This window comes from Marmota flaviventris, chromosome 11, assembly GCF_047511675.1.
Source record: "Marmota flaviventris isolate mMarFla1 chromosome 11, mMarFla1.hap1, whole genome shotgun sequence".
NCBI lineage: Eukaryota > Metazoa > Chordata > Mammalia > Rodentia > Sciuridae > Marmota > Marmota flaviventris.
This window is the reverse complement of record NC_092508.1, coordinates 8,976,836-8,990,984: the sequence shown is the minus strand read 5'-3', so window position 1 is coordinate 8,990,984 and position 14,149 is coordinate 8,976,836. Positions and strand designations below refer to the sequence as shown.

General features: G+C 33.7%; 1 protein-coding gene across 19 annotated transcripts in view; it reads right to left on the bottom strand.

Annotated features, from left to right (window-relative positions):
* Trip12 (thyroid hormone receptor interactor 12) overlaps positions 1 to 14,149 on the bottom strand; it is a 148,088-nt gene that overhangs the window by 52,031 nt on the left and 81,908 nt on the right. For 18 of the 19 annotated variants that reach the window (XM_071619576.1, XM_071619575.1, XM_027941980.2 and 15 more), the window contains 3 exons: positions 13,055 to 13,191; positions 7,710 to 7,793; positions 6,512 to 6,607 (listed from right to left, as the gene is read on the bottom strand). In XM_071619576.1, the coding sequence (XP_071475677.1) occupies positions 6,512 to 6,607; positions 7,710 to 7,793; positions 13,055 to 13,191 (317 nt within the window). The remainder of the gene's footprint in view (positions 1 to 6,511; positions 6,608 to 7,709; positions 7,794 to 13,054; positions 13,192 to 14,149) is intronic. The other variant, XM_071619581.1, reaches the window with a different exon arrangement.

Here is a 14,149-nt window from a genome sequence, read left to right as displayed (position 1 = left end):
CTACTTTTATTCTTATATGTTACCAGTAGTTTTACTCAACATACATTTACACAATTAATTTAAACATCAATAAAGTAGAAAAAGATAAGCTTAAATAATTACTATTACTAGTTTTGACCTTACTCCATACAAGGATTTCATGGAACCTCACTCAAAAACTGAGACCATACTTTGAGAAACACTACTGTAGGTTAAGAGTTAGCAAGCAAATATTTCCGATCCAGGGCCAGAAACATATTTTAGACTTTGCAGGCCATACAGTCTCTACTGCAACTACTCAACTCCTGGTTCAAAAGCAGCCATGAACAATATGTAAACAAAAGCATGTGGTTATGTTTCAAAACAACTTAATGGACACTGAAATTTTACTTTTAATTTTCACATGACACAAATTAAATATTATTGTTTAGCCATTTAAGAATGTAAAATCCATTCTTAATTCACAGGCTATATTTTTAAAAAAAATGCAGGAGGCTGGATTTGGCAGTTGGGCAATAGTTTGCTGAGTCCCATCAAAGTAGCCTAACATATTGAATTGAACCTACCCCCACCAGATTTATCTGCTGAGTTCTGAAACTATGAAAAGGAACAGGGGCTACATAAAACATTTTGATTTTAAACAGAAAAAAAAATTCTGTATTCTCAAGAGTCAGAGGAGGCCTTCCTCAAATGCACACAGATAGTACCAGATCTCCCAAGATATCTGTTACATTTTTAAGCCCCTGAGCACACAAAGATTTATAAGTTTCTAAATAAAAATCCTGGGAGGGCCCCACCAAACAGTGATGAGCCACAGGTGAAATGAGTCACACCAAAACTGCAATTCTGTTAAAAACAAACTCAAGTCTTGAATGGAGTTAAGAGTGATGAGCTTATGACCCTTTATTTTTCAAAGAGAAAGTGGAAACCATCATTGGCAGAAGATATCATATGGGGAATTCTTCAGTTCTTTTGTATAAAATGTAGATTTATGAAAAACTAGGAATGTGGAACTGAGATCAAGAGGTGGACAAAGAGAAAATGAAAGAACAATATTAGAATTAAAGGACAAAGTCAATTGTAGTAGTGAACACCTATAATCCCAGCTACTAGGGAAGCTAAGGCAGGAGGATCCAAGTTCAAGGCCAGCGTGGCTGACTGAGTAAGATCCTGTCTCAAAATAAATAACAAAAGGGGTTGGGAATAACAATATATGGAATTTCAACACTACTAGAACCTACAATGAAATAATGAAAGCATTGCCTAGAATTTAAAAAAAAACCACACACACACACACACACACCTGAAATTAAGAACTCACTGATGGGTTTAACAAAAGATGATGATGACAGCAGAAAAAAAAAATTACTGAATGGTCAACAGCAACTGGACAGAAAAAAAAAATTCTCACAGCCAAAAAAACAAGTTGGATGATAAAGTCCAGAGTCTGAGCACGGTATGATCTTGATACTCCTAAAAGCAAAACAGAATAGTTTAAAAGCTAATGAAGGGGCTGCGAGATTGATTGGCTCAGCGGTAGAGCATCGCCTAGCATGGGTGGGACCCGGGTTGGATCCACAACACCACATAAAAATAAAGGCATTGTGTTGTGTCCATCTACACCTAAAAATAAGAATTAAAAGAAAAAAAGGAGACCCTAAGTTTTAAATAAAAAGCTAATGAAAACCAAACAATGTTTGATATAATAACAGACAAAAATTTTCCAAAATTAATAAAAATACCAAATCTCATATTCACAGGCTACAAAGCCCAAGCAAATTAAGTGTCAAGGAAAAGTCACCTCATCCTAGCATAGTCAAACCATTTCAAAAAAAAAAGTTGAACCAAATCTTTTTTAAAAGTCACAGGGAAAAAGATACTGACTTTAAAGACCAACAAGGCTGCTAAAGATAGACTACATAAGCCTTCCATAGTGATGAGAATTTTTACACCTGAGGAACATATCCTTTAATAATTAAGGAAAATTAAGAATTTCTCAAAACCAGAGAGAAATTATTAGCAACCCTGCATTATTTGAAAAAAAGCTCTTCAAGCTAGAGGAAAACAATTCTTGAGAGAAGAAAGGAACAGATAGAAGGAATTTGCATTGCAAAGAGCAAATGAAAGAATATGGATGTCTAAAACAAAAATTATGCCTTATCAAGTTTCTAGTATGTATATAAGTCTAACAAATTAAAAATAGCAATATGAAAGATGGATAGATGTTTTTGCACTGTTTGGGATATGATAAAGTATTAATTTAATGTAGGCTGTAATAAACAAGTATATGTATTATAATCTCTTGGGTAACTACTTAAAGAAATATACAAAGAAAAGTTAATCAAAGAGGAAAAAAATTATTAAAAATATTTGATTAATCTCAAACTATAAATTACCATTTTGCACCTGTACATTTGAAAAAAATCCAAAAGAATGCTAAGTACAGTGAAATTCCAGCAACTCAGGAAGCTAAAGCAGACTAGTAAGTTGAAGGCCAGCCTTGGCAACTTAGACCAAGCCTCAAAAAATGGATAAGATGTAGCTCAGTGGTAAAGCACCACTGAGTTCAAATCCCAGTACGGCTCCATAAATAAATAAAATTTTAAAAACATATATCCAAAAGTGTGACACCATACAGTTGTCACCCATTACTGTAGAAACAAAAAAAATTGGGGGGTACGATTCCAATAGTGCAAGTTTACAACATCTACCAAAATGCACACATTGCATTTACCCGCTTCCATGTTGCTTCTGAAAATCCAGTCTGAATACAAGAAAAAAATGCAAAAGCTCTACTGTACTGCAACATGGAGGGAAAAAAAAACAAAAAACAGCCAAAAACATCAACAGCAAACAACAAACACACCTGGAAATAACCCAAATGTTTAATAATGGGAGATTTGGTCAAATAAACTATGTACTTCCAAACAATGAAGTAATATGACAGTTTTACAAAAAGAATTGGGAATCTCATTCTTGCCCTCAATATATGAGGAGCTAGAGAGAATCTATAAAGCTTACTTCTCTTATCTAAGAGAGGCAGTGTGTGAGGAGTGGGTAATAAGGATTTTTTGTTTAAATTAATAGAAGAACAAGACATACATTTTAAACGTTTGATATGTGGAAGGAGGAGAGAGGGAAAAGAGACAGCAAAAGAATTTCTGAATATACCTTATTTGTAAATTTGAATTCTAAAACCATGTAAATTATTACACAATTATAAAAGCAAAATTAAATTTTAAAAAGTAATCCCTTAAAATCAAAGCTCCACACATACTGGCACATACATGTAATCACAGCAACTTGGGAGGCTGAGGCAAGAATTGCAAGCTCAAGGCCAGCCAGGGCACCTTAGTGAGACCCTGTTTTGAAATAAAAAATGAAAAGGGCTGGTTATGAAGTTATGAAGCAAACTGGGTCTACGTCCCAGTACCAAAAAGAAAAAAAGATAAATGCCAGATGAACCAAATCACTTGGTGGCATAAACAAACACAGGAATCATAATAAGTGACTATAAAGGAAAAAAAGCTGACCACAAGTATTCTTATATTTCAAGAACAAAAAGAACTATTAAAAAAACATTGTTACAACTTTCTCATTAATAATTCTTTTCGAATCTTACTAAGTTGGTGTGGGGTAAAGCAAATGGGTCACAATGTAATTGCCATTGGGCAATAAAAAACTTTTAGCATGGAGAATGGAGAGATAACAGCATTTAACATAAATAAAAACCCTTCAGCCCAAAACCTGAATCATCTTTATCAGTATAAACTTTCCGGGGGGGGGGGGGGGGGGGGAGTGTTTAAAAATACAATTATTTCCTAGATTGTCCATTAAAAGTTTACTAATAATGTTCAATCCAGTAGCAATAAATATGTCCAGATTGTGATCTCTAAATATAATTTCATACAAAAAGAAACCAAGAGTTTGTAGCAAGAGTTCTATTTCAGGGATTGGGGGAAAATAAGTCAGCTGAACTGGTACATTCTGTCATATCAAAAAGCAAGTAAGCTATCAAACACTACTAAGGTTATATAAAAAAAAAATTCAAGCATATCTCAAAAAATGATTCCATCATCCAATGATGGGACAATTTAAGAATCAGTGAAACTCAATGAAATATCTAAAATATGTCTCAACCACTGTTTATAATAGTACACCCTCCATCCACCCCCATCCCACAAAAAAGCCTTGGCATCTGTAGAAGACATACAAACCACTATTTTGAAAATTGGCAAATGAAGGGGGAAAAGTAATTTTTCTAATATTGACTATACTCCTAAATAAGCAAATAGAAAATAAGGGAAAGATATTCTTTTATGTATTTCTACTAAATTGCTTTACTTCTCATAAATGAAGAGTAATTATTCAACCTAAAGTATCACCATTCTTTTAACCCTTGTTACCTTGAAACTGAGTTCCAAGAGCTTGTTAAGAGACAATCAGACATGCAGTTCTAATATAAGAGTATACTATCACTTTTGAATAGCCTTTTGTCAGTTAGGAGAGAAGGATTACACTCAAATCTGAAAAAGCCCCCAGAACTACCAATTTCCAAGAAATATTTAAGACATTCTAAACAATGGAAGTTTGACACTGTGCATCTATTAAGGAATTATTTAAGTGTGATAAAAGTAACCTGTGTATGTGCCTGGGCGTATGTTTACTTCAAGGAGTGGTACCCTTGAGCTACATGATATATTTACAGATAAAAATATATAACATTTGCGATTCATTTCAAACCAATATGGGAGCAGGGATATGGGTAAGAATAAACTAAATATTAAACATGAGCTAGGCCTTGCTGAAGATAGGTCAAGGGCACAAAGAGAAACGACACTGATCCCCCAATTCCAATCTATGGTTTAATTTCATGTGTAATAGTTAACCCTAAACATGGATTTGAGATGTTTAATGTCAATACCCTTATATAGGCCCTGTGATCACTTTTCTTCCAAGAAGTATATGAAGTGGTAAAATAAATAAAATTTCTGGGCTGGGGTTGTGGCTCAGAGGTAGAGTGCTCGCCTGGCACATGTAAGGCCCTGAGTTCGATCCTCAGCACCACATAAAAATAAATAAATAAAATAAAGGTACTGTGTCCAAATACAACTAAAACATAAATGTTTAAAAAAATAAATAACATTTCTATTAATAAAAAAACTTAAACATATTAACTTAAACACATTAATAAATTGGGTTTTGATCCAGATTCAATGAAACAAAATTTCCTATGAATTTATAAGGATGGAGATATTTGAACTTAGTAAATATTTTTTTCTTAAAAAAGAAAACACTGTGGTTATGTTAAATATAAGCTTATTTTTGTTATAAATTCAAATATAAGCAGATTAAATAATGCCTAGGACTTAATTAAAACTACTCTTCAGGCTATTAATGACGTCAATATTGCCATGAGTTGATGATTACTGATGGATTTAGGATTGCACATATTCTTTCCCTCAGACCTGTGCATGGTTGGTTTCCTCACTTAAGTCTCTGAAATTTTACTATATAGTAATTGTTTGTTGCCAGGGTCACCCTCTAGCATGGAAGCTTCAGGGAGAAACAGTTCTGCTTATCTTATTTATGATTCAGTACATTCCTAGCCCCTCCCAAATAGAGTAAATTAATATCCATGTTCAAGAGTTGATAACTTTACAAGAGGATATATTATCTGAGATTTGAGTGTCAGGGTGGCAAAAGCAAAACAAAACAGAAACAAAAATACCAGCTGCTTCTTAAATTTCCTTGTCAAATATTAAGGCCAGAAACTGCAAAAAGCAGGTACACACATTTCATTGCCTTAAAAAAAAAAAAAAATTGAAATATCTGACACAAATTATAAAGGCACATATTAAGGTCAGAGGCTAATAAGCTTCAATAACACTTCAGAAATTTTGAAGTTAAGCAAGTCTTAAGTCTATACATTAACCTGATTCTATGGGAACACTATCAATGAAATTCTAACAAAAATAAAACATAAATTTTAAGGAAGCTAAAGATAATACTCTGAAATAAAAATAACTTGATCTGTAATTTCAACTGCTCTTAGTTACTAAAATTGGGATTTCAAGAGTCACTCACTACAATGGATTAAAAAACATTAATCTGGTATGAGTGTAGTGACCAGAGTTCTGCTAAAAATCTTTCAGGTTCATATTATATCTTCAACTGTCTTACAGGCTTCAGTTTATTAAACCATAAAAAATGGAATTAAAACTGTGCAATCAAATGCCATTGCTACTCAATATAAATTCTTTACTTTTATAGAGTTCAAATTGAGTCACTCTTCCTATAAAATCTGGCTAGTTTTTAATGATTCTGATTTAGCAATCAAAAATAAAAGTACAGAAGAAAATGTAATAGATGCTATATTTAAAGTGAGTGTGTGCATGTGCCCTATTTTAAAAAATAAAGTTCATGAAAATTTAAAACTTCCTCATACTTATTCACATCAATAGTAAAAACAGCATTTAACTAATTAAGAGGTTTCAAGGGAGGAAAAATTTAAAGTTAGTTATGCACTTACTAGCTCCGCTTCCAATTGTTCTATGGAAAAGTTGTGACATCCGAGGACCAAGAGGACCAAACAGGTGAGGAGGAAGACCCCTGGCCTCTAACAGAGCTAAAGAAAAAAGAAGGGCAGGGATGGGGGGGGGGGGAGTAATTGAGTTGATTTAATGCAACTGATCTTACCTAAGAATGTCAAGCAACTGATTTATCTCACATAATTGAGTTAGTCAATGTCACTTTCCATTCTGAATTTTAAGAGAGGCTACATTAAACTTCCAAGACCACCCTCATAATTAATGTAATTAACATAAAATATACATGTGCAAACTTCAAGTTATCTTAAAGTTTTATGGAGAATTTTAAAAGCTCAGTGCCAGCAGGAACTGTGTTAATAGTCCAAGAAAAACCCAAGGTTATATCTATTTTGAAGTTATACTTTAAACACCTTTGCCCCACTTTCCCTCTGACATTATTCCCCAATCAGATGTTGATCTCATGATCTAAAGACATTTGTCACCTCCAAAAGTAAGAAAATTTATGTGTTCATGAGAATCCTACTCCTTGCTATTTCCTTAGGAATGTAAAAGCAACCTGAAACTGATTTAAAAACGTTGTTTCTTACAATGTAAGCCTCACATTGGAGATTATAAAGTCAGGTCCTTGAGACAAAAATATATAGCCATCTAGTTATAATGTAACTTTTTTTGAAGCTCTTATAACATAAAAAATCTGGAATTTATTTATATACTACTATACAACTTATTTTAAAATAGGTGATCAAAGAGAAAAAAAGATCATGGCAAAAACAAAACAAAACCAAAATACCTACCTTCATAGATACATTAAGAATGCATCTGGCACCTATTAACAATTATGTATTTATAATATTATGTTCAATGGAACAATATATTAAGCTTTTCCCCAGTATATTAGCTTAATATACTGTTTGTGATTTGTTATTAAAACCAATTGCACAAGTATCATAAAGACAATTTTGGAAACAACCAAAAAAATGGGGTTTCTATAGTTACATGGTAAAATTAAAGATGCAGATAGCTTATCTTCTGAATCCAAATCATAAAATCACCACTAAGGAGGAGCAGGCACTGCTAAATAATATTCAATTGAACATATGTAAACTAATTTCAATAAAAAACAGTAGTAACTAAGAGTCCATGGAAACTCTTTCTTGTAGGCTCAACGACTGTCTTTACCTTGTAATCGTCCCATCTCGGAATCATCTGATTCACTCTCCCCAGAGGTGGTCATGCCAACAGCCCCTGCAACAGAACTAGAGGCTTGGGGGAAGGGGAAGGTGAGGTTAGGAGAGGAGCATTTAAACTCATTATGTCTGGCTTATTTTAAAAAAGAAAACCCGAAGTTTTACAGACTACAATAAATAAATTCAATTAAACTTGCCTTTCTATTGCACTCAGCTATTCTAGACATCATTCTATAACATTTAGAAATAAAAGCAGCACTCAACTACTTTAGTATTAAACAAGTATAAAAATATAAACTTTGCATTTTATTCACACATGGCTTTTGACAGAGTCCTCATGCCTTTGAAACTGCTCTTGAATGAAGTCTTATCCTGGACTCCTCTAACAGAAGTCAATTAAGGTAAACATTGCTAAGACCACTGTGACATATCATAAATAGCTGACAATAATTTATCTGTTCTAATTTCAGTAGTGCAAAACTATTACATATTCTTATTTCTAGGACAAAATACTGGAAATATGTACTATCACTAAGGGATGGCTGCAAACCATTGCTATGAAGCACAGAAGAGAAGGCAACTAAGATGTCAACACTTAGTGCAGAATGAAGACTGAGAAGGATACTACTACACAAAATGCTAACAACAACAACAAAAAAAAACAGCATATGCTAACAGAAGTGAGTTCTATTATAACTGACCAAAAATGAAACTATGTTCCTGCACAACTAGCAGCCCGCTATACCTTCACAAGTCTGCTGAGTCCTAAGCCTTTTTAAACAAATGACTGATCTACATAAATAAAAACCACATCATTCATAGTACCTTAAAAGCCCCATTTAAGAGTGACAGAATGCAAACCAGAAAGACTATTTTAAAGAGGCATAATGAAAGTGAATTTAAGATTAGCTTTTCTGAAGAAAAAGATGCCAATGCACCCACCAATCACCAACTCTGAATTTTTATACCTTTCTTCACACACCATTGAGTATTTTCTGTAACTTCAGTGAGATTTCAAAATTTTTTTAGAAAAATTTATGTGTTAAAAAGAACAAAGGTCAGCAAACTATGTCCCAAAGGCCAACTCCAGTCCACCACAAGGTTTTGTGCATATGAGTTATTAGAATATAACTGTACTCATTTGTTGACATACTGCCTGTGGCTGCTTTCATGACACAATCACAGAATTCAGTAAATGTAACAAAAACCATATCAAGTCTAAAACACTTGTCCTGCCACTTACAGAAAATGTTAACTTCATGGTTTAGAGCTGTATTAACCCGAAATGCTAATGCTAATGCTAATGTTAAAGGGTATCATGTTTGGCAAAATCCATAGTGCTGGTGAAGAAAAAGGAGATTATCCAGTAACTGCACTGTATGATGCCACATATAGGCAACATTTATTAAATGCTTACTGTCTATAGAAATTGTCTAAATATCTCCTCACAGTATAGAAAGTGATGTAAGATTCATCATGCATATGAAACTGAGGCTTTTTGACTTTGAGTGTACTTGCCCAAGTCAGAGAACTCCAAATGGACCAGAGATTTGAACCCAGACAGTCTGACTTCACTGACTGTACTCTTAAGATCCATAACATACTCTTCAGCAGTAATTTTTAATTCAAATACAGTTGTTTCTTCACATTATACAGAGCCCCTGTTAACAAATACTGGTATTAGGTACCAATAATGATTGAGTTTATTAAAGTGACTCTTCCTGGCACGTGGAAAGCAAATACAAAGTTTTAATAAACGAAATGGTTGGTTTTTTAAGGCATTCTCTGGAACCCACACATTAAAAAGCAAACCAAAAAACTCCACCAAAACCTCACTAAGGGAATGTTGGTTTTTTTAAAGTTTTTGGTGTTTTGTTTTGTTTTAACCGGAGGGCTTATTAGGTGTTACTTTAAAATGTCCTGCAGATTTACATACATTAAAGATTTCTACTTTACCTTACTCGTTAAAACATACTTATGACTTTCATAATGAATATCTCAAATTGCAGTGCCACAAAGACATTAATTAACCAAGACATAAAATTTATAAAAGCACATAATTAAAAGAGCTGATAAGGTTCTAGTGTAGTGGAGTTGCAATCTTTAGAGGAGCCATAGAACCACTACAAAAAGGGGCAGAGCTGGTCTGTTTTTCAGTGGAAATGAGTGTGGGGAGGGGGGCGGAGCCAGTCTTGACAGAAATTAATTACTAGAAGCAAAGAAAAGGATCCTTCTGCCAACCCTTTTGATGGCAAGTGTGAAATATTTACCCATGGTTGTTCCTTTTGTGCATATTGTTAAAAATTAGATAATTAAATTAGTCCAAAGACATGGCTAGTTTGAGTTAAGAGCAGAGAGGTGGCTGTTATGTGAAGACCAATAGATAAGAAAATGTGATCAAGAGTCAATTACAAAGTTCTTTAGTCTTTACTTTAAACCTCCTTGAGCACATGTACAAATCTGTCCCCAAAGTCAAATGTTAAACTATGACTATAACTGGATTTTCAGGATGGTTGATCTTTCTTTTTCCTTAAGCCAGGTACGTCTCCCATCTAGTCCTACCATATCTTCACAGAACTATGGTTTACAATAAATACTTCAATGAAAACAATTGAGAAAATATTGTTTAAATCAGAACACAAAAATTCTATCATATACTTGGGATTATATTGATGAAATAGCTTTCTGCATGTTTGAATATGGAATAATGAATACTAATATTATGTATAATTATAAGGCAGCAATATAAAAAATTCTATCAAAAAACTCCAAATTTTTATACTTTAACCAATGCCACCTCTTTCACAAAAAGACAAAATATTAAAAAGCTGTGGAACTTGATTTTACTTGCTAGGAACTGCAAACATTTACCAAATGTGTAAGTAAGGGAGGCAACAGATGCCACCCCCTTAGTGTCATAAGACTAGAGAAATGGCAATAGGAATGTAATGATTCCTTATCATGGGCTCCATCATCAGGTCCATATGGTCATGACATAATTTGTAGTGATACTAAATAAAAGTAATTAGGAAAAGAAAAGTCTGCAAAACTAGGCTGATTTTTATTTTATGATTTGACCCTGATCATTTCTTGTGAAATTATGAAGATTCTTAAAGCAAAAGAACAGATCAACAAAACAACGCCTATTTTTCCTTGCCATTTTATTGTTTGGAAGGGAGTATCATACCAACTGACGAAGCATTGTCTGAGAACTGGATGCTCATCAAATGGTAGTCTAAAAGTCATCAGCACAAACCTATACTCTACACAAATTTAGAAGTTTGGTTTTTATATTTCATACACAGGGAAACTAAAGCACAATACATGGAAGAACTTAACGTGAAGCTGATAAGTAATTCACTCCTTTCCCCATGAATACTTTATTCAGCCAGCAGAGGAATTCCTACAATCCATAAGGGACCCATCAAATGTCTAGCCACTGATCCTCTAATAGCAGTGACCACCCCACACGTATCTTTTATCAGCAGCAACAATACATAAACTTGAAAAATACCTATTTCACATTGCAATTTCAAATATGAATGGCAGTGAAACACATTCAAGTGTTTAGGAAGTCAGCTGATTATCCTGACTCACCTGAAGCTTTTATTCTCTTAGATAATATACCAGGGAACAAAAGTTTACACTATACCCCCTCACTCTAGCCTTCAATTACATCCATATGAATTAAACTCTTATAACCCCCCAGGGAAAAGACAGCTGTTATAAATGTGCAGTTGATTTTTAAGATCTGGATTTGACAGTCACATATCCTAACATGTAAAACTAGGTAAGCTTAACTTGAATGCATCTCAGTTTTTCCTCATTTATAAAATGGCAATAACAGCACTCAAATTTCACCAGGTTCTTTTGAATAGTAAACAAGAATATATGAATAGTGTTTAATACTGTGCCTGCAATAGAGCGTATGCTCCATAAATGTTAGCTATGGTAATTAATATAAAGAGTCTAATGTAACAACGCCACATTCAGCAGCTCCATTTCTGTCATCCATTTTGGAAATGCCCCCACTTCCATATATAGACTTGAAATAAACACTAAGACTCAAAAGTGTACAACATAGGGAAGGAAACATGAATGGCTTCAATGAACTTCACATGAAATGGCCTCTGTTTTTTCCAAATATTTATCAATTCAGACTCTTCTACGGAAAAGTTATGAGGAAAAAAATTATCTCCCCAAAGAAGATATCCTTTAAATAAGCCTACCATATAATTTACTGTACAAACTGGAAAAGAGTAATGACTCAAAAAAAGAAAAAAAAAAAGTGCTAAGATAGACAGGACAAGACAACAGTAGTGGGTAAACCAGAATGCTCCTAGCAAATCATTATGAAATATGACCATCACAGGCATGAAAGAAAACTAGAACAGCCAGGAGGAGGGTGGTGTTGCACACCTCTAATCCCAACAACCTAAGAGGCTGAAGCAGGAGGATGCAAGTTCCAGGCCAGCCTCAGTGAAGTCCTAAACAATTTAATAAAAAATAAAAAGGGCTGGGGATTATAGCTCAGTGGTAAAGCACTCCTAGGTCCAATTCCAAGTATCAAAAGAAGCACACACACACACACAAACTAGCACATATTCTAATATTAAAACACAGTACATGAAATACCTTTGTTCAAAGTGGGTATCTATATAAATCTAAACCTGTACATATAACACTGATTTAAGGGACTCATAAGATTTTTGTTATCTGGTAAGAAACAACAATGATAAACTACATTTTAAAACTGAGTAGCCACATTTAACAGCTAAGAGTATTAGCTTTATTTTGGTAATGGCAAGGGATACACATTTAAAGTTAAATCAAGGGGTGGAAAAAAAAAAAACTTAATTGTTCTAAGATTTCAAGAAGAAATTTTAAAAGCCCATAAAAATCTAAATACTATTATTAAAATAGGTTAAGTGCAAATAGAACACTTATTTTTTAGGGGTTACAAAATTCTAAATTAAAATTCACTTATTTATGAAGTAATTCAAGCCATATCCTCTCGTTTTCATTTATTATGAATTTAAATTCTTTCAATCAATAGGCACTAGTCAATATGTAAAAAACTTTAACATAAATGAATTAATACCTCCTGACAGCCCTTTGAATATTATTTGTACAAACCTGGACTGGATGGGAATTTTAAAATGGCAAACCCATTAATCTAAATACTAAGGCTATATTGTAAAACAAATTTGAACAAAAATTTATTTAATGGTAACATTCAGCATACTATGTTCCTCCCATTTCATCATATTCAGGTAAAAAATAATTATGTCTAAATAAATATATAAGAGAAATGTGTTTTAAGAAATGCCAATCTACCTGCAGCTCCTTGGGGAGCTTCATCTGTCCGGGCAGCTGAAGAATTTACTGTCTCCTGGTTGCTTTCAGGGTCTGCCATTTTCTCCTGCCTCCGAGCCTCAGCTGCTCCTCTTTTGCCCAGGCCAGAGCCTCGCCGACTGCAACAGAAAAATGTCATCATAGGCAGCGTAACCAGTGAACCAGGAGCAATGTATAGACAACACAAAGCTCAGATTCATAGAGGACAAAGCCAGTTTCTTCTTTTTAAATAAAAATTGCTGCAGAAAATCACTATGTGTAACAACCAAGACTTTGTATGTTTAAAATTCTTCCGAATTACAGTGCATTCACAGTACGTGCTTTTGTGTTACTAGCAGTTGTTGTCATCCTTACCGGCAGAAATTTTTTATTTTTAAACACTGCCAAATAAATGGGAAAGTGACCACTCCTGAAGAGAAATATTCAATTCACTTAAAATAGAGCCCCACTTTAGGGCTAAAAAGTAGATTAATATACACTGGATTGAAGAGACACTGACAATGCAGAAAAGAGGAGGACAGAAAGACATTCCCATTCTCTATGTTCCAGTTTACCTAAATCATCCAAAAATAACTATTCTAAAAATGGACAGTAACTCCATCCTATATAAGAACAGACTTAATATTTATAAACAAACAGATGGCTTTTGGGAACACAGTGGTTTAGATCAAACAGACACAGAATAAGGTATGGAAAAGAGAACTACTATTCATCTTTCATGAAACGAATTATATTTGATCATGATCTTGTCATCATAGAAAAATCAGAAACAAAAGATGACCCCACAGTACTACAACTATTATTTAAACAGCAACTCCCCAAATTACCTTAAGAAATATACTGAAACATTTTAGACTAAGAAACTAGTGAAATTCTGCCTCCTGAAAAAGAGAGCAGGCAAAATTGACACGTATATGAAAGCTCCGAATTACCTCAGGATACTTAGAAGAGTTTATTTTCCTAATTAATGAAAAGTCCTTCCTAAACACAGCTGGTTTAACTAAACTTTCTTTCATAGGTAAAAGGAGCTCATTTCAAACACTACTCATCAAAGCCAGAAATAACAGGGATTCAAAT